At 36.7% G+C, this 21,560-nt stretch overlaps 1 protein-coding gene across 2 annotated transcripts; it reads left to right on the top strand.

The window, feature by feature from the left end:
• The first annotated feature begins 61 nt into the window (after window positions 1-61).
• On the top strand, window positions 62-21,473 carry LOC127943199 (roquin-1-like). 2 transcript variants are annotated; one of them, XM_052539431.1, is made up of 20 exons: window positions 62-245; window positions 3,916-4,346; window positions 6,512-6,632; window positions 7,897-8,136; window positions 8,219-8,394; window positions 8,780-8,980; window positions 9,395-9,527; window positions 9,615-9,733; window positions 10,578-10,690; window positions 10,769-11,056; window positions 12,057-12,259; window positions 12,341-12,666; window positions 12,750-12,896; window positions 14,229-14,366; window positions 14,856-15,072; window positions 15,163-15,247; window positions 15,335-15,437; window positions 15,648-15,779; window positions 16,056-16,147; window positions 16,328-21,473. In XM_052539431.1, the coding sequence occupies exons 2-20, from the start codon at window positions 4,116-4,118 to the stop codon at window positions 16,449-16,451; spliced, it is 3,189 nt and encodes a 1,062-aa protein (XP_052395391.1). In that variant the 5' UTR covers window positions 62-245; window positions 3,916-4,115; the 3' UTR covers window positions 16,452-21,473. The 2 variants fall into 2 exon arrangements, with proteins under 2 accessions (XP_052395391.1, XP_052395392.1); XM_052539432.1 differs by having other exon boundaries at window positions 86-245; window positions 14,859-15,072.
• The last annotated feature ends 87 nt before the right edge of the window (window positions 21,474-21,560 follow it).

A 21,560-nucleotide genomic window follows, 5' to 3' on the forward strand; every position in this document is an offset into this window, starting at 1 on the left:
AACCTACTACGCTGTTTGTGTGTGTTTAAACAGCATTTTGGACATCAATAATGCTGTGTAGGTAAAGTTGGAGACATTTCTCCATGTAGGACACGATCTTGATGGGTGGATGCTCTCAGGTTGCGCAATCCTGGGCTTGTCTCTCTTGAGCTCTGAAACCCAGACAGTCAGTCCAAAGAAACGATCATTAGAGCAGCAGGCGAAATTCGCCTTTCTTCTGTGAAGATTGAGCTGAACCAAATATTGTGAGTACATGTTGCACTGCTTATATAATGTAGGGTTATTGTCCTTTTAGATTTAGTTTCTTTTATATACACCGCGTATATAGAGGCTAAAATAACGTGTAAAAATGTAAATGGCTTAGGAATACTTCAGAATTTTTTTCAGAAACCTTTAAAACGCTTAAATTGACGTTTATGCAAGTAGGTATCGTTAAAAGTGCGTAATTCGTTTAAAACGCCTAAAAATATAAGCGTTGTAAGCGTTACTTAAGAGGCATCAACCGGCGTAGCATAAATGCTAACGCTCACGAGGACGTTATTCTATAAATAATACATTTTATTATTGGTAAGTGTTACGTTCGTATGTTTTTAAAGTGTTTCAGTTAGCAAAATATTATTACAAACAGCAAGGGGTTCGTGGTAGAACCGTTTTAACCTACCAAACGACGTTTAGCCGAGCGCTACAAGCTTTGTTTTGTTAGCACAACGGCTAACGTTAGCTTTTTAATATTCAAATTTGAAATCGGGTTAAACGGTCCAAATGCGCATTTATATTAGCTCAAATTGTATATGCCTTAATAATATTTATATGAAGAAAACAACTTCTGGTACTAGGTGAGGATTAGTGGTGTTTATTTTAGTTTTTATTTCTTTTACTCTAGAAATGGCTATTAGTTACGTTGCTAGTTGACTAGCGTTACAGTTTGACAATCTGAGCATTTACACAATTAATGTTTCTTCATCATCGTGTGGCATTTGACAAGATAAACGAGTATGTATGAAGTAATATATACGTAATTGCGCTTTAAAGCGAGTTTTTGTTATTATTTCAGCCATACCCAGGTCTAGTCAAAGGGCTTTGTCTCTTTCTTTCTTTCCTGTCCTTAAGCAAGGGCTTGTTCGTTTTATGCAAACAGTTTACACAGAAATAGGATTTTCTCAAGAAATCTTCGACTAAGAATTTCTCGGGGACTCATCTGATGATAATGCATTTGATTTGCTTCATTTGGCTGCTAAATCCGATCGGAATGTGATGATGCACATGTGTTTATTGTCCACTTCTTGGCACAGATTAAATAGGATGTCGTTTAAATATTGTTAAATCACGCGGAGATGTGTAATTAAACGCTTGATATTATAGGGATGCTTAAAAATCTCTGTTAACCTGCTTTAGGGGGTTTCCAACGGGCAAAGGGCAAGAGATAAGTCTCAGCATGCTTTGAACAGTGGTAATTTTTTCCATGACTGTTCTGGCATCTAAAAAAAAAAAAAAATCCTCTTTTTGAACCAAAAAAGTGAATGTCAGGCATGTGAACGACCTTTATTATACACATTAAATACAGTCGCCTTTAAATTAGTCACATGTAGTTGACAAACATGATTACACTGCATCAATTCTTTGTAAGGAGATGCTAGGAAATACACTTTGACAATACTGTATTTCCTGGTGAGTGTGTGTTTACAACCACGCACACACGCTTAAAATATTTAAATATTCATTTTTAAAATATACACACATTTGGTATTTTAAATGTATTTTTTAAGTTTTAAACATTTTATATATTTTTATTTATATTACGTTTTTTTTTTTTAAATAAAAAAATGTAAATGAAATGAAAATGACTAAATTATATGATTTTATATATAATTATTTTACAAATCTAAAATACTTGTATAGAGAGAGTTCTATATATAGTTATCCCACACCACAGAGCTTTCCCTTTTGTCGATCGCCCACACAACTTAATTATAGTTCTGAGAAATTCTGGTACCAGTGAAACAATTTGTGACATAGAAAGAAAACGTGGGCGTGTCCATGTAAAAGGTGCTTTTGTTAGCTGCCACAAGAGGAAGTACCTTAGTTGCATGGGTGGCTGCTGAAGATAATAATGTTTTTTTTATTTTTATGGGTGCAGTTCTGAAACTTGCACATGACTTACACAGAAAAAAACGAAACTTGCATCCCTGATTGAGTGAAGATCTAAATAGTTTTCAGCATTGCTTATATGACACATTCAGAAAGGAAACAGGTGTTTCGGAACTAGTATCTTTATGATTTAGTTTTCGGCTTCCTTTTGTCACTGAAGCATGAATGTGTAACTCCCGTGCATGTGATGGAAACTGCTCTTTGTGTTTCTGTTCCCTATAGGTCAGAATTCCTGCCGCCTTGCTCCTGAAAACACGTAGATTTATTTTTTTTGGCAGATGAGTCAGAGGTCAGGACTCGTAACCTCATTTGAGTCGAAACACTTCCTTGTTGTGTCTCCCGTTGGAGCGGCTGAAGGAATTGTGCTTTACTCGTGATTAGTCATTTGAAATCCCCTTGGTTGTGTGTTGTGGAGGTGTTGATTTGGTTATATAATGGCTATTTCAGGCAGCTTTAGGGTACAGTACGCAGACTGCGTTGTAATAAATGATGAGTCAGGTTATTGCTGCTGATCTGAACTTCCCAGCCAGGACTGAATGTTGAGAGCTCATGTTGTCAGGCTGAGGCCAAACGGTTTAACTGAATGCTGTAGGGAACAGAAACACTCTGGATCCCTCACATCCAAGTTACCCCATCTTTGAACTTTTGCCATCTGTCCGGCGCCTCAGAGCCGCAAATACCAGAACAGTCAGGCACAAGAACAGTTTCTTCCCCCAGGCAATGAACAGTTAAATGTTCCCCACTTATGCAATATAAATGTGCAATATCCTTATATTTATTTGTTACGCCTCCATCCTAGTACATTCCTGCATCTTACTCAATCCTATTCCATTATCATTTATAGCACAATTGTCTATGCATTTATTTATTTGCCTATATATATATATATATATATATATATATATATATATATATATATATATATATATATATATATATATATTAGTCTCTTTGTACTGGAAGGTTATGTCACAAATTCCTTGTACGTGCACACATATTTGGCAGTTAAGCTCTTTCTGATTCTGATTAAATGTTATCCAAAGGATTCTGCTTGAAGTTTTATTTTTCAAGTATGAAAAGTATTTTATGTTTTCAAGTTTTCTGGAATTTGATCAAAAAATAAATTTTCATTACAGAAGCTGTGTGTTATAATTATTGGGCCTTATTTATGAAATTGGTGGGACAAATTTTGATGAAACCATTTTTAATAAATTACATTTTTATTAAGACATTATTTTCCACACATCAACGTATAGGAAAATAGTGATGAATTGTTTTATTTGAGATTATTTTTTAGTCTTTATTCTCATCTCTTTCATTGTGTTTAGGTTTTTCTTTCTTTAAGTGTATTTATTATTTATTTATTTATATATTCTGGATTTTATGTGTTAATGAGAGTTTAAATGGCAGCATTTTCCTGTTAAATGAAAGGCAGGCTATCAAACTACAAGCTTTTGGTTATTCTGTATGAAAATAAAAACTCAAACTTAAAATAAAAATAGACAAATTGATTTAAGTAATAACATTAAAAACATCATTAGAGTTAAAACTTTTTTTAAAAAATGTTTTTAACAATAACAAAATTGTTCTGTTTCATAAATGAGGCTCAATTTAGCTGCATTGCATTTTTTATGTTTTATTTAAAAAGGGCCAAGACATTATTAAGAATAATTATGTCATTTATGGCTGAACAAGATAATTTGGCATATTGGGATTTACTGTAAATTCTTGATGTAGTGATCTTTTTTTTTTTTTTTTGTCTTTCAGGTTATGTTTTTCACACTATGTGCTGAACGCCCACAATGCCAGGAAATTAAGAGGTGTGATCTTTGGAAGAGCTTGATTGGTTCCAGTGGAACCTTTAGGACTTACTGTGTTATCGTTTTACGCAAAACGCCCATAGACACACATGCAGCAATAAGAGAAAATCTTGGGGACCGGTGAATCACAGACCAAGCTTCGCTAAAATGCCAGTGCAAGCCCCGCAATGGACCGAATTTCTGTTGTGTCCCATTTGCACGCAAACCTTCGAGGAGAGCCACCGCAAGCCCATCAGCCTGGGCTGTGGCCACACTGTGTGCAAAATGTGCCTGAACAAACTGCACCGCAAGGCCTGCCCGTTCGACCAGACCACCATCAGCACGGACATCGAGCAGCTGCCGGTCAACACGGCGCTGTTGCAGCTCGTCAGCGGACAGGTGAGTCTAAATGTGTGCTCAGGTCTGCGGTCAATAGAGGAGCTAGATGTATGTATTAAAGCCCCGTTACCAAGCAGCTGTTTATCAGTCTGGCCAACTTAAACATGAGCGAAATCTGCCCAGAAAATGTTCTCTATAAAGGCCGATCTCATAAACTGAACTGAAATTAGACGTAGGCTAATTTCACAAACAGTGAATCTCCGCGTGCTCTCTCTTTCCCTTTCAAAATGAGCAAACGGCTTCAAGTTAGCACATCGCGTCTGCACGCTGCACAGTTGACACAGGAATTCTCACTTGCACAATCGAGGCAGTGTCGCTAAAAGATAATTAGCATTTCTTGCCAGTGTTTAAACCATACAGCACTTCTAAGTTGCACTGAATAAATAGAGCCAGATGAATTAAAAACCGTGTCCGTCTTCATTTTAGGCTGCAAAACGGGGTGATTATTTACTAAACCCACTGTTTAAGGCACAGGTTACAAAGAAGTCTTTTTCTTTTTTAACTAAGCAGGTTTCGATTAGTCAGTGTGGCGAATTTGCATGATCAACTGTGAAAAATTCGCATTTGGTCTTAACACGAAACTGCAAGTTGAGTGTGTTCCTATTGAGACTACTGGATTTCACCTATTTTCTTTAACAGAACATTATTTTAGCAACCGTGAATGTGAGCGCACTGTTATATGACGGCCCAGTGCACATCGGTTCGTTCTGTACCGAACACATTTATTTTTATTGACTTCTCTTATCTGGATGATGAAGTTGTGGCCTCTACCGTAGCCTCAGTCTAAATAAGGATAAGGAAGTAAAACTACTGTGGTTCCTTGTAACGCAAACAAAACACACTTTATTTCCTTTTCAAATGACCTTGATAACAATCAGAACGTAAGGCAAACAGCCAAGCAGTGATCGTGCAGACAACACCGCAGTTTAGGTGGAGCCGAGTGTGTTTATTACAGTGTTTACTGCATCCGCTTGTTTCTGAATCAAGAGGATGAGCTGAACATCTCACAGAGAGAGGTGGAGTTCAGGTTTCTGGAGATCAGCTTGCGATCGTTCCGGTCTGGTTGGATTTCAGGCCTGATGTGACACAGAAGCGTGTGACTGCATGACAGGAAGGTTACGCTGCTTCCACACTCACTCGGCCAGTGGAGAACCAGGAAGTTGAATCAATATCAGCCAGTCATTGCGAGCATTGACTGTAAAAATACTTATTTATTCTGCACATGCGGTGCTAGGTATGACTGTTGCAACTATTACATAATCATATAGTCATGATTAATTCGGATGACCACAGTCATAGTGCGCTGCATTTAATATGGCGATTAAGCAAATCCAAAAAATGGCTATGGTTTCGCATTTTGCTAAATTGCAGCTAGCGTGGGTCCATGCAGGTTTACACAAAAAGCAAATGAGGTAAAGAGAACCATGTCGAACATGCATGATGAACTAAACTCCGAAATTCAAATGTCTTTATTCACGCATGGCATGAGTGACCAGCTCTAAAATGAAACCAAAAACAGAAATGAGTGCAGAAATGTATTACTATTGGAAAATAACTTACTACTAATACATTATTCAGTTGGGATGGATTCTAAAACAATAGTGTGAATGTAAAGCAGACTTGGCAATCACAAAGTGGACCAAAAGGAGAAATATTTTAAAAGTTCTTCATATTTTAATATTTAGTCCAGTGCAATAGTTGTTCATTTTCACATATCTTAACTGATCAATGTAATGCATTCTTGCTGAATAAAAGTATTCATTTCTAAAAAAAAAAACTAAAAAAATCAACCCTACACATTTAAACTGTGGTGTGTCTGAAGTAATAACCATATATAATAAAAAATCATTCTACCATTTTAAAGTGTCAATCCGAAAGCAGTTATACTCATTATTTATATGACCGTGAATCGGCCAAACCTCACAGTCATGACAGTCCAAATAAAGGGGACCTTTTGTGGCCAGAACTGTCGTTCCTCTCTGTTTTTGAATCACATGTTGTTTTGAGCGTTGTTGCTCGGTCTGTGGGTGTGAACATGTTGTACGTGTAGAGGAATGCTGACAGCCCCATCAGATGACCTATTATGTGAAGAATGCCATCAAAGCCCTGTAGATGAGAACTATCTTTAGTGTGGTGACGGACAAATGTTGTGTGTTCTCCTGCAGGTACCCAAACCTCCCCCCGTCACTTTACTGACAGCTGCAGAGGACGTGGAGCACTATGAGGAGTCTCGCACATGTGTGGAGGACCTGGCCCTCTATCTCAAACCCCTGAGCAACACCAGAGGTCCCTGCCATTTCACATCACCCTATTTGTTCATTCATTCAGTACAAGTCAGCATATGCTTTTTAAAAAGCGATTCATCCTAAATGTCAGCAAGTGCATTTGATTTGAAATGAAGATTTGTCATTTTTATTTGTTCTTGTTTTTGTTTGTTTTTTGGACACCTAACAATTCACCATATTTATCATCCTTAGCATATGCATTTTTTTAGCATATGGTTTAACATTGTTTTTAATAGGGCTGGGTAAAACAAAGTTTTATTTCTTGATTTTTTTAATGAATAATCAATATCAATTCATAAATCCCAAGAGTGTAGCCTGTCAGATAACGAATGAAACATTGTAGCGCTCCTCCAATTCCAATAAATTCCAATATGCTTTGTTATTTGTTACTTTTGATATGAAACAAAGTCTAAGATTTCAAATCCTGTGCGTTTTATTCAAATATTCAAATTTTAAATGCCGTTTTGGAGCCGTTTAATGTGGCGTGACAGATCGCTTTAGTGCCTCAGAACAGATCATCTCCGCTTGAAATAAACAGGAATGAACATCCGTAGGTATGTTAAAAGAACGAGTAGGCTACAACTTACCGAAATCCGTATTCTTTCTCATGTTATCGCTCAGTCATTGTTTCAAATGCGGAAAGATGACAATAGCTTGTAAACAATGTTGTTACTTAATGTCACAGTTACAAAAAAAACAAACATATTCAGTGACCATGAACACAGTAGTCGGCTAGAAAAACTGTAAAGAGAAGCATTTTGATAAATATGCACCATATAACATAATTTTTTGATTGTTCTTCAGTATTAAATTTATGTTTGAATAAATCCCATCAAGTTTTTGTGACAGTCTCCATTTGAATGTTTTATTTTTTTTACGAATTGCAAGCTGAAATATAACGATGCAATTGAAAGTTAAAGTTATTATTATTATCTTAATATTAGAAAAACTCTGAGTATGTTTTAAGTATCTTTTAATCTGCAAAGTTCAACCTTCCACATTATTGACTCTAAGGTATATCTTACAGCATTAGTTTAGAAAATTTACAATGTCCTTTACCTGAAATATGTTGTACTTGTGGCTCAGTGGTAGAGCATTGTGTTAGCAGCGCAAAAGGTTGTGGGTTCGATTCCCAGGGAACAAATGTTAGATAAAAAAATGTTAGCCTGAATGCACTGGAAGTCGCTTTGGATAAAAGCGTCTGCTAAATGCATTAATGTAAATGCATAGTAACATTAGTTTTTTGTTGGTGTTGATGCGTGCAGGTGCAGGGCTGAATGGTGCTGCTCAGAGCGTTCTCAGCAGACCCATGCAGAGGAAGCTGGTGACTCTGGTGCACTGCCAGCTCGTGGAGGAGGAGGGCCGCATCCGGGCCATGCGGGCGGCCCGCTCTCTGGGTGAACGTACTGTCACTGAGCTCATCCTCCAGCACCAGAACCCCCAGCAGCTCTCCTCAAACCTGTGGGCCGCCGTCAGAGCCAGAGGCTGCCAGTTTCTCGGCCCTGGTAAGATTTTACCACCATAACATGATAGCGGGCTGATAAAATCATTTGTGGACACTAACAAAAATTGGGTTTGACCCAACAGCTATGCAGGAAGAAGCATTGAAGCTGGTCCTGCTCGCCCTGGAAGATGGTTCGGCCCTCTCACGGAAGGTTCTGGTCCTGTTTGTGGTCCAGAGACTCGAACCACGGTTTCCTCAGGCCTCAAAAACCAGCATAGGACACGTGGTGCAGCTCCTTTACAGGGCCTCCTGCTTTAAGGTGCCTTTACTTTTCCTCTTTTGCTTTACAGTATTAATGCTTCTCATTGCTACAGATTTAATAAAAAAAATCTATATATCGTACATAGTGTCATATAAATAAAAATGTTTAATGGAAGTATACAATTTTATTGCATAGCATTTTTGTTGCAACCAAAATATCTTAACTGTTATATAATATAATATAAAATAAAATAAAAATATTTAATTTGTATTTATATTAAAGTAGTAAACATTTGATTTCATGTCAGCCGATTTAAAAATGTTTAGACTTCAAATATATTAAAGATCTTTTTTTTTAAACCTATACAGTATTAATAATAGATATTTATAAAAAATGTTTTATTTATTTATATGAAATAACATTTTATTTGTTTTAATCTCAGGTGACCAAGCGTGATGAGGATTCCTCCTTGATGCAGCTGAAGGAGGAGTTTCGATCGTACGAGGCTCTTCGGAGGGAACACGACTCTCAGATCGTTCAGATCGCGATGGAGGGTGGACTGCGGATCGCCCCGGACCAGTGGTCATCTCTTCTGTACGGCGACCAGTCGCACAAATCCCACATGCAGTCCATCATAGACAAGGTATGATGAAGATGTGGATTATAAGAAGTAAAAATGGCTTTTTGTTTATAAATTGCTAGTGGAAAAAAATGGTTCAAAAAGTGCCTTTTAGGTAATAATTACACCTTACATTTTCCAAACATATCCTATTCAGATTGTTTCATGGGAAGTATTTTAAGATTTCACTAGGTGGTGCTGTAATGTTTTTTCTAAGGCAGGTCTGCAAAAAGAAAAAAAAGAGAGAGAGAGAGAAAAAAAACAAATATATATATATATAGTATGGCCAAGTGTTATGTGTTTAAATTCTCCAGTAACACTCCTCCCTGTGTAGAGGACGCATTTAGGGTGTAGCGAACGTCACATCGTGCATGAAAACATGTTGATTTTGTCTGCTGGTATGTGAAGTATGTGGTTATGTGGCTTTGTGTGTTTCAGTTGCAGACACCAGCATCCTTTGCTCAGAGTGTGCAGGAACTCACCATCGCCCTTCAGAGAACGGGAGATCCAGCCAATCTCAACCGCCTCAGACCCCATCTGGAGCTGCTGGCTGACATCGACCCCAGCCCAGGTTCGACAGCCTGCTCCATTCACACATTTGTGCATACAGCCATTCACAACAACATAAACGAGTGAATGTTCACACCTGTGCTGACAGATGCCCCTGCGCCCACATGGGAGCAGCTAGCCAAAGGGCTGGAAGCAGTGCGGACCGTCGTTCATGGCCTGGTAGATTTCATCCAGAACCACAGCAAGAAAGGAGGGGATCAGCAGCAGGTCTGGAACCAGATTGCTGACAAAAGATTATAGTTTAAATATTGAATAGTTTTAAATAATTTATTGAAATAGTTTATTAAAATAGTGTCAAAATAGTATTGGGGATTATTATCAGTATTTAAAAAGAATAATGAAATGCTTTATTCATTTATTTTCAATAGTAGCAGCAGCAGCACTTGTATTTTTAATTTTTTTATTTCAGTATTTTTTTTTATATAAAAATGTTTATACATGTTATTTTATGTTATTGTAGTATTTAATAATATATTATATTTTAGCTTTAAAATTTTCAGAAAGTTAATGTTTTTTTTATTATTATTTTTTTTTTTTTAGCTTTAATTAATTAACATTAATATATGTAGAAATGAGATGCCCAGCAACAGGTCGGTTGTGATTTCTTCCAGATCACAAACGTTTCAATATTTTAATAATTAATTTTAAGATAATAATAATAAAATTAAGCAAAATAGCCTCATGATTTTTTTTACTAGTTTATTTATTTATTTATTTTCTAATGATCTATACATCAGGTATATTTTAATGTTTATATACTATTATAGTATTTGTTAATATTTTGAATTAGCTCTTTTAGATTTTAATTTTTTCAGTTCAAACTTTGTGTTATCATTTCTATTTTTATTCATGTGTGAATATGTTTGTGTGTGTGTGTGTATATATATATGTATACTTTATTGTCCCAATGGGAAATTTGTTTTAGGCTCACGAATACAACCACTTCATTGACAAAAATTATAATATATATGTATAGCATCTTTTTTATTTATCAGGTCATTCAAATAACTTGCACAGAAATTAGTAAGCATATCTCACTTCCTGTCCACAGCCACCACAGCACAGCAAATATAAGACCTACATGTGTCGGGACATGAAACAAAAAGGCGGCTGTCCTCGCGGGGCAAGTTGCACCTTCGCTCACTCTCAGGAAGAGCTTGAAAAGTAAGCAGAACTTTAAGTACATTAAGTAAAGCATGATAAGCATTCGTATCAGCTTCACCACCTTTTCTCTGACATCAGATACCGTAAGATGAATAAACGTTTGGGAATGAGGCGACAGCTCAGCCAGTCCCTGACCCAGCTGAATGAGATGGACTTCGGCATCGGTCTGTTGCCCGACGAGGGGCTGTCGATGGAGGGACTCCCACGCAAACCCTCCTCCATCACTAACGCCATCCTAGCATCAGGACCTGAATCCACTTTTGCCCACCTGGTTTCCAGAGGCTCAGACCCATCATATGACCCCACACACAAACCGGAGAAGATGAATTCTGGGAGCCTCAGCGCGCCTGGCTCACCTCCAGAGTCGTGAGTTTATTTGTTTATTAGCTGGGAGGGGGGGAATAAATCGTATACTAGCAAATGGGATTTCTAACCTTTTAACATCACATATTGCAAAATGAGAAGATACTCTTGCCAAGGATCCATTTTTTTTAAAGTATAGTGTATATTTTAATTTATTAATAGCTATGTTAAAAATATTAACTATAAAATATTTGTATTATTATTATTAAGAAACTTATTTTTAAATAATGAATAGATCTAAATACATTTTATATTATTTATATAATATTATAGTGGTTTTATATATATATATATTTATTATTTTTTTCAGGATTAATTTTAGTATAGCTTTTAGTAATTTTATGTGCTTTTATCATTTTTTTAATATATATTTATAATTAGCTTTATTCCATTTCAAGTTTAGTTATTTTGTGTGCCATTATCATTTTTAATTGGATCTTTTTTTTTTATATATTACTATTTAGCTTTATGTTTTTTAATTTATGTACTTCAACTTATTTTCAGTTTAAGTTTGTCATCTAATATTTATACTCTCTGTACAAGATCATTATTAGATGAACAACTAAACTATATCTGTACTAAACTAAATATATACATACTAAATACTATATATATATATATATATATAAATGAAATCATAAAAATAATGAACAATAACGACACTGCTAGGGCTGGGCGATATATCTCACGATAGATGATCACTGACACTGCTACGCAATTCAATACTTTTCAGTGATCTACGGCTCCGTCTATTAAATGCCGCTCCATTTGAAAGCATGTGACGGTGATTTAGCGCTAATCACGGAACCAGATTTACTGACTAGATGCACATGATCATTTCGTTAGATATATCGCCCAGCCCTAGACACTGTTATACATTATTCAACCTACAACATGGCTTCTTGCTAAATAAATAAATGGACATGAAATGTTTCAAAATCCAAATCATTTTTAAAAAGCTAGACTGCAGAGTGATCATGTTACTTTATCTCTCGATTCTCAGATTGGAATCCATCCCAAAGTCAGGGATGCTCATAAATTCCCACTCCAGGGTGGACGGTGATGGCACAGTCGGACAGAAGCACATGTCTGCGGTGCCTAGAGTTCCTCACATGTATTCACCGCACCACTCTGACCTGTATTACTCTGAGACACGAGGCCCTCTGCCACCCTCCGCTCAATATGAATCTTCCCAGTACCCTCCAGGTAACAAAACACTTATTATTTTTTGAACAAACACATAACATTTTGCACTTATAAAAATGTTAATTTCCCTCATTTCAACAGGTAATCCTTATCCTTACCACCATGTGCACCCACGCTACACCCGTCACCCTGCTCAAGATCCAGGCATGCCACCATATCCGGATTCCTATTCCAGTTCCTACACCTCGGAGCGCCAATGCGCCAACCCAAGCTCCCATTACGGCTACCCTTCACACCACGATGGCCGTCGCCACTCAGCCTACTCCCATCCCCAAACATACCCCCCTCGGGAGGAACTGGTCCGTAGGAGTCCGGACGTTCCCCCACAACTACCACCCCAAAATTCTTCGTACTTGCCAGAACAAGACGGTTATAGCCACTCCAGTCAGATCAGGAATTACCCAAGGGTAAGATCCATCACCTGTAACATTTGAATTGGATGGGTGTCATTAAAACCTAAAGAAAGCATAACCTAATACTGTGTCCACAGAATGCCTACACGCGATCCCAGCCTTCCCTAGACTACCTGCACCGTCGAAGACAGGAGATCATGGCCCAGCTGGAGGATAGAAAGCCCCTTAGCTCCTCACACTCGCACGACCCCAACTGCCCTCAGGACATGAGGGGACAGAGCCATGTAAGCCAGAAAAACTATATTTCATAGAAATAATAATACAAATACTAAGCACAATGTAGAAGGGCTGCATGTTTAGTAAGGGATAATGTACTTCCAGCCGGTTGTTATCACAGAATAAGGATCTCGTATCACCCTGAAGGGCATTATTCAGTGATAACAACTGGCTGGATGTACATTAACTGTCTTATTACATGGCAACATGCCACATAAGTAAATAATTAGACACAAAATATTGATTTGAATTGAAATATTTGGATGCACAGCAGTTGCGAGCAAGCAGCAAGTTCAAACTAGACAGACATTTAAGGGATACAGTGCACTCAAACCCCTTATTATTACACAATATTTCACCACATAAATAATTAAGGTGATAAAAGATATTGATTTAAGACGGAAAAATTTTAAAATCTTAGCAGTTTGTTAGTTATCTTATAGTCCATTACAGTGTACGAAACAATCTTCGTGAAATTCGCAAATTTGCGATACCAGGATGACATCATAATTGTACACATAATACTGAATTGAGTTGAACCAAACGCAAAGCTTTCACTAAGAAAAACTGTTCCTAGCAAGAGTACGGCGCCGACTGCTGTTATCCGGATGAGCCGGTTGTTAATGAGGGATAACATACCTGGGAATTTCGCGACTGACCAATCAGAATCAAGTATTCCACAGAACAGTGTAATATATCTAAAACAATTGTTTAATGTGTAAAAATGAAATGAAGACTACCATAAATTAGTTTTGTAATTTAAAATGATGAATAAAGAATGAATGATTTAATAATAGTAATAATAATAGTATAACTGGTACTTTAAAACTATTATTATATTTATCTGAAATCTATTTTCGTAAAACTATATCCATTTTAACTATTTTTATTTATATATTGTTATACATATTAGTATTGTAATTTTAAAAACATAGTAAAAATAATGAAATACTTATTTTTAGTAAAATTATAGTAATTTCTTATTTTTTTGTATTTAATAATAGTTATTATTATTATTATTATTTTAAATTCATATTTATATTGTAGTTTAATTTTAAGAAAAGAAAATATTTCAAATTTTGTCTAATATAATAATAATAATAATGACATTATCAATATTATCGTTGTTGTGTTAAATGTATATTTATATTGAAATATAATCACAAAATGTTGGGACAATTTGTGCAGTCCTAGAGACCTGGGAAATCTGGAGTTAAAAAAGAAATAAAAACATTTCTGATAAGAAACAATTTTGTATTAGATTTTTTTTTTTTTCCCAAATCAAGCAGTCCTATTAGGTAGTGTTTGGTAATGAATTGCCATATCTGTGTGTTTCGCAGTACATGCAAGAGAACTCCCATGGTTTAGGACACTTCCGGGAAGCAGACTACACCAGCTCCTATTCACCTTGGTCATGTGACCCCTTCGGTTCCTACATTGGCGGCAAGGATATAAAATCCAAAGAGGGCATGGACACAGTAAGTTTTGCATGTTTATCGAGACATAAGGGATTCTCAAGCAGTTGTATTTTTAACAAAAACATGGCCAAAGGTATACACTGAAGGAGGAATCTGATACAGATTTAGAGACCAGAATGTTAAAGAAATGTAGTTTTTATTTTATTTTGTTAAGCAGAACTTCCTGGCAAACACATAGCATGCACTGGCAACCAACTATAGCACCTTAGCATTATAATTAAGAATTTTCTGTGGGCAAAAATTGCATTTAAAAAAATTTAATTTGAATTCATTAAAGCTGAAAGGCTTCACATTGCAAGGGGATTCTGTCCCATTTCCCCCAAACATTCAGATCTGTGCTGTTTTCAGTGACACTTCCATTACAAAAGGTTACAGATGTTTATTCTGAAAATACTTTTCACAAACCAAAGGACATATACATATATATTAGTATGCTGAATAATTAGCATATTCATATAGGATTTTTGAGCTAATTGTAACCATTCCTAGCAGCAAAATTTAGACAAAAGCAAAAGTCTGAGAGCACACGGCTTGGAGCTTCAACGCAGAGCGGCAGACGTCAAAGACGACGACCCCATCATTCCCTTTGGCTCTCTGCCGACCGTGTCTCGTTTTGGAGCCATCTCGCGCACGTCTAAACCGGGCTACCCGCCAAACAGTCCCATGCCACCCATGCCAAACTCAGCCAAACACATCACTTCTGCTGGTAAACTCCCCCTGCTTCCTCTCAGCATTGCTCATGGGGCGACATGATTATTTTCAGTGTTTTTGAATGGCCTTTGTCTTCTCTTTTAAGCTGACTACACCTATGCGAATCAAGGTGGGTGGAGTGGCGACTCTTACCAGCCGAACCAAAAGTCTCATGGGCACTTCAGCGAGCGGTATGTCACCCAACCCCACCCTTTACAAGCAATCATTTGGTTTCAGTGTAGTTTTCTTCGTTTTCTAATTGTCCAGTTATCCCGCAGGTCCGGTTTATCCCCTGCCGTGCAGGTGCGGGAGCAATTGAGGATGGAGCTACAGCAGGTCGACCTGCAAATCAGCCAGCAGACGCAGAGCCGCGGCCTGGAGGTGAGACTGTCTGTTCAATGGAGGTGTCATTCATTTTAAAGGCCTGTTCACACTTGCTTCGATCCTACGTATCAAATATCACTTGAAATGAAATATAAATTATTGGTAGTAGTATTGTTATTAGATAATAATGTAAAGAACATTATAGGTTCTAATTATAATGTGTGTTGTTGTTTCAATGATTCAGCTTCTCACTCTCTCTTTTGGCAGAACCCAAGCTCAGTCATGTCCCAGCCGTCTCGAGCGGACTGGTCCTCAGGGAATGTGTCCAGTGAACAGCTGAGTCTCGAGCTGCACCAGGTGGAGAGAGATATCATCATGAGGACACATGAGATGGCCAGGGTAAGCGAGACACACAATTTATAGAGCCTCTATTAATTATTCATTACTAATATATTCTATTTCCAGTGAATAATTAATGCAACCGTGGCCATATCGGAGCAGAAAATCCATTTTTGAGCAAGGTCATATGTAAAAGTGTTGTTCTTTTTCTGTTTCCACTCCACTGGCATTGTGTAGTGTAATTCCAGTGGCTTTTATATTTCTGTTCACTAAAGGATGAGTAAAAGTCATTTGATATACATCGCTGTGTTTAAGCATGAATTATTTTGCCTTCAGGAGAACCACGATGGCAAGTACAAGCGGGTCTCAGTCGAAAATGGACAAGATGAACACACTCTACAGCGAGATGAGCATCCACTCACTCTTAGGTGAAATATAACAGTGAATCTCAATAAAACAGGTTTTAAATCAAAAGAAAACCCAGCGACATTTCAGCTGTGTAAGGGCTATTTATTTCAAGTCAGGATTTGCTTTCAGAAGTACATGGTTTAGATCGACTGAAATAAATTCAAATACAATACGTGTCGCCTTTCTCTCTTTGGTTTCAGTGAGGGCTCAAACGGCTCCATCGGCATGTCCTTGCTGACCAACAAGACGTCATCTCTCAGTTTGTCCTCTGAACAGGTGGCCAGCAGCCCTGATCTGCCCAAGAACGGAGTCGCCCACTCCTAGTCTACCTCAGATTCCCCTTCCTCAACCACCACCCCTCTCTTATGCCAGGTTAAACCCTCTAGAGCAGGTTGCTCTATCATCGCTGTATGATACATGCCATTCATTCACTTAAATCTGAGCGTTTAGCTTCCTCGCTGAGCCTCAAACACCCATCAGGCAAATATGGTTGGAGTTTGGGTGGGATTCACTGTGCATGTGCCTCAACAGACTTGCACAATCATGCCCTGATTTAGTTTCTTTATACAGCGGTATCTGCTGTCATGCATTTTCTCCCTGTTTCTTGTTCACTTTCTTTTCTTCATTGGCGTGTAAATCGGTGAATCTGAAAAACGTAAGATGATTTCACTTACGCTGTTTAACTATCATTAATCCACTTTCTTGGGTTTCAGAATTGCATTTTTATCACATGTGCTAAGTTTTCTGTAGTTAAACTCTTGTTTGTGCTTGGTCTGGCGTTTAGACTTGTGTCAGGGTTTACAGAGTTTAATATCTTTTTTTTTTTACTGCAGGCTTGCTGCATATTCAACCAATGGAAACCATTTTTTTTTTATCATGGCGGTCAAAACTATGTATCGTGTTTCATACATTAGGCTTCATTTAGGCTTTTACAGTGTGATTGCTGAGATGCACATTATTGCGTGTTATAGAAATTCTCATAAACCTAAAGTTCACTGATTTGACCTCAACTGCGCTCATGCCAACAAACCCGAAAGCCTTTTCCAGTCTTAATAGGGCACTTGTATTGTTTTCAGTGTATTACACTACTCTGCCTGTGGGATTTCGATTGAACCGCCTATAATCATCATCATCATCATCTTAAGTTGTAATGTCCTCAGGGATGCATTAATCGGCCTCTATATTTTGTGGATGGAATAGAAATAACAATCCAGGTCACGCTGTTTTTTTTTTTCATAGTAGGTATTGTTATATTTTTCCATCCTGAGGATGGAAAGAAAGCTGCTATGGTAAAGCATAAAGATGCATTCTGTTGTAAGAATGCGTATATACTGCTCTTCACTTTGTCAGTGAAATTATGATCTTCAGATCAAGCCACGATTTTTTTTTTTTATATATATGTGGAGTTTTTCATCCTGAAATATGTGCTGTTTATTCAAAGCATAAAGCATGACTTTGATCCAGTTGTAGCCACTTCAAGACTCTCCTTCATTCTCTGTTTTGTCTTTGAAGTTTGAAGAAGGTTGTTTTGATGGGCCGGTTCAATCGAATTCCCCTTCAGGCTGAGCTCAAGTGTGTACATCACAGTTATCCTCAAATTCATTCCAATATTGATGGGGGATTAACTAAGCTCCTATACTTCACTTTACTGTCAAAGGAGACTGTTTGGACTTGAAAAGCTTGGACTCCTTACCTTGTAAAGGAATAATTCACCCAAAAATGAAAAAAAAAAATGCTGAAAATGGGTGACTTCAGAAGTAGAGCACCTGATAAAAACATCACAATAATCCACAAGTAATCCACATGACTCTAGTCCATCAATTAATGTCTGGTGAAGTGAAAAGCTGCATCTTTGTAATAAATAAATCCATATTTAAGTTGTTTTTAACTAAAATGCCAGTCCAGATATTGCTTTCTTTAGTGAAAACAATCATGACGTTTGAACCAGAAGAGAAATATGCACAGATCAAGCACCTTTTATAATTGAAAACCTTGTAAAACAGATATGGATTTTGATGGGCGAGGACAACAAAGGATGCACCTTTCCACTGGACGAAGTGTTATTGTGGAGGGCCAGAAGCAATGGTTTAAATTATTAACTGGAGTTATGTGGATTACTTACAAATTATTGTGATGTTCTACTCTCAGTGACTGCACCCATTCACTGCAGAAGATAAATTAGAAAATTTCTCCAAATCTGTTCTGATGAAAATCAAATTAATTTACTTCTTGGATGGCCTGAAGATGAGTAAAACCTCACACAATTTTCATTTTTAGATGAACCATTCCTTTAAGAGAGTTAAACCACTAATCAGGAATACTTCATATCTCACGTTATTCGGAATTGGTTTTGTTTAGCTTTGAGTTTGTAGTTAACATCAATCCCAGTGATCTTTAGAGTCCCACCACTAGCCAGCTCTCCGATGTTGTTGGGAATAAAAGTACAACTTTTTTGAATCCGCAGACGTTTTTCACATTTTCTGTGCAGATTTTGGATGAAAAAATGAAAGCATTATCAAGCTAGCCAAAATAAACAAGTGAAGACGCAATATGTGGATAATGTGCTCACAGATTCTGCACAGACCTCGGCAACTGTTAAATTTGCCTTAACATTAAAGTACACAACATATTTCTGTCAGCTATTCAGTGATCAGTAACGTATTTGGCTCATCAAAACGCTTGCACTGTACATCTCAAAATTGCATTTTTCATGTTGTTGCTTCCTTGGTGGTGAGATCTCATCACCTATCAAAGTCACGCCTCAATGATTTAGTTTTAAGTTGGAGGTTAGTTTATCTGTTTTTTTGTTTTGTTTTCCTGCTAGCATATAATGGTCTCTTGAGACATCCTACCGCAACCTTAAAAGCACCTATTTTGGTGGAATTTCTCTTAAGTTGGAGTTGATTTCTATTGTTTTTATTTTGGTTATTACAGTCACTTTGGTCTGAGCTCAACATTTAAGCAATCGTCAAGATTGGATATTGCAACTTCGTTTAGGTAACCACTGTGATGCACAGTGTAGACTTTAACAATAGCACGAATTTACCCAAAATTGGTTTGAAAGAAACAGAGAAAGCTTTTTGTTGTTGTTGGTTTAAAGCCACTGAATGGATAACGATTTCAGAAAGGCGAACTCTTGTAGGAATTTTTTGGATCTAGAATAAGTCCTAGGTCCACTTGGGTAACTTCATCTTTATTTTTTGTTTTAATGGAAGACCTCTGTCTTTATCTCAGGGTTGATTTTAGTGTATTTGTGTGTAAACCTCATGTTACTCGCCCTTTTTTTTTCAGGACTGTAATTGTCGCTTAACCAGTTTCAAGACTTGAAGACTTCAAGGTGTGCCTTTTTGCAGATCTGCTGTTATTCACGCGTTGGGTATTTAGATGTAGCCAATACCATCTCTATTTATAATATTCAACTCCTCTCAGTCTTCAAAGTCAACATTTATATTAAATGATCTCTTCAAATCTGCAGGCTTTTAGACCGCCAAACGGATTACTTGCCTATCCTTTCTGAGATAAAGGAATTTATTGCCAGGTCATTTGTTTTTGTATCCACTTTGTGCGTTTCATGCAATTGAATTTGAGTATTTATGCATGTTTCATGGTGTGATGGTGGTCTTTTGATGTTAGGGTCCTTTGGAAAAGTCTAAATTGGAACAGGAAAACAAAGGACAGTCTGTGTATTTTGTCATAGTTTGATATCGCTATTTAGAGAGGAAAGTATCTAGGCTTATTTTAATATTTAATGACTTTGTTGGAGATCTGATGATACAGATAAACAAATCAAGGTTTACTGCTCTCATAAAAGCCATTAATACATTCCTCAACAGTTCCTTTGTACTTAACCGAAATTGATTTTCAATGTTTCCTTGAACGAAACGCAGATTGTATAAACCTTTGCAGAAGGGCTCAATTTATTTCTGGTTTTGAAAGTATGTATTCGAAGTCAGCCAATTCAAAAACCAACTGTTTTAAACTATTGTTGCAAAGCAACTTTTCCATGATCACCCATGAGCCAATGGGAATCACTGTTGATTTGAAAAGGGAACCAAAATGTTTACCCAGGTGAATCTCATGAAACTTGTTAAAGAAACGGTCATATTTCACCACAAGTATGCGTATAAATACATCTCATAGAATAAGGCCCATTTTTGGAACCTTTATGTTTTTGCATTGTGAAAATTATTTTCAAAACATTAAGCACAGAATAATACTTTATTGTAATGCATAATTTTTGAGAATGAAATTGTTTTTTTTTCTGCATTGTGGTAATGACATTTTCGAGGGGAAATTTGGTTAAAATGTTTCAATGCAAAAAAAAAAATCTTATTGGTCCTATTTTAATGAAATTATTATTTTTTTTTTTTATGTGAAATACGACTTTTTCATGAGGTTCATCCATCCAGTTCTGACGACTTAAAAAAAAAAGTATTTATGATCACTGTCTAATGAACAATCTCCGTGGTTCCTCACTGGAACTCATTTTATTGTGATTGTTGACTACGTTCAGGATTGGCGTTGAATTATGAATGTAGTTCTAATTAGTGTCAAATGTCATAAAATGAGAAGATAGGAATGACTGAAATCTGAATTTTGACACTTGGTGCCTGAAATACCCAAGACTGTAGTATGTTTTCCCACACAGATAAATGATTAACGGTACATATTGTTCCCTGGCCTCGAGGGGAAAGTATATGCTGTGCACATACACACATAGTAGATTTATGAGAAGTCATAAAGTTACTTGAAAACATAAGGGTTGTGCACAAGTACAGGCTTTAGTGTTTTAGCTTATAGCTGTAGGATGTAGTTTGAAATGAATGATTGTGTGTTTGTGTTCCAGTGTGTCCAAAGAGTGCCGTCCATCTCATTTCTGTATGTTTGTTCCCACTGTAACTCATTGCTTACACTCATGTATTGACTTTTTCATGAGATGGGGTGTTGCATTGTGGTCTTTTTATCATGATTTCTAACATCAGGATATATATTGGTTTTGATGATCTCTCATGATAGACTGCTTAAATTAAGGTACGCTTTAACTTCAACCTGAATAAGAAAATAAATGTTTGTATATTATACTCCAATAAGGAATGTTTAGAAAATTTCTCCAATGTGGATGTAGTTGTAATACCTTTTTTCACTTTGTACAAGAATTCACTGTGTGAAATTTTGGATTGCATTTTTGTATAATACAATTGCTTTTCTTTGAGAGGGCAGGGGGTATTACTAACTGGATTTTTGAATTAGATATTGAAAAACTTGAAAATATTATTTAATAAGAAATGTATTTTATGTGCAGCAGTGATTCTGGCATGGATTATGATTAAATGATATTGTAAACCATTTTCCTCTCTGGTCTTTTGTACAAATGCATGCACTTTTATGCAACAACCATTAACATTGAACAAAACACTAAATAAAATATTCTTT

Source organism: Carassius gibelio, chromosome A22 (genome assembly GCF_023724105.1).
Source record: "Carassius gibelio isolate Cgi1373 ecotype wild population from Czech Republic chromosome A22, carGib1.2-hapl.c, whole genome shotgun sequence".
NCBI lineage: Eukaryota > Metazoa > Chordata > Actinopteri > Cypriniformes > Cyprinidae > Carassius > Carassius gibelio.

Bases quoted from the DNA above. Each gene is read 5' to 3' on its own strand.
- LOC127943199 (XM_052539431.1), top strand. From the start codon at position 4,116: ATGCCAGTGCAAGCCCCGCAATGGACCGAATTTCTGTTGTGTCCCATT. The intron at 9,734-10,577 runs GTCTGGAACCAG...TCCTGTCCACAG, and splicing joins AAGGAGGGGATCAGCAGCAG to CCACCACAGCACAGCAAATA. The intron at 11,057-12,056 runs GTGAGTTTATTT...CTCGATTCTCAG, and splicing joins CCTGGCTCACCTCCAGAGTC to ATTGGAATCCATCCCAAAGT.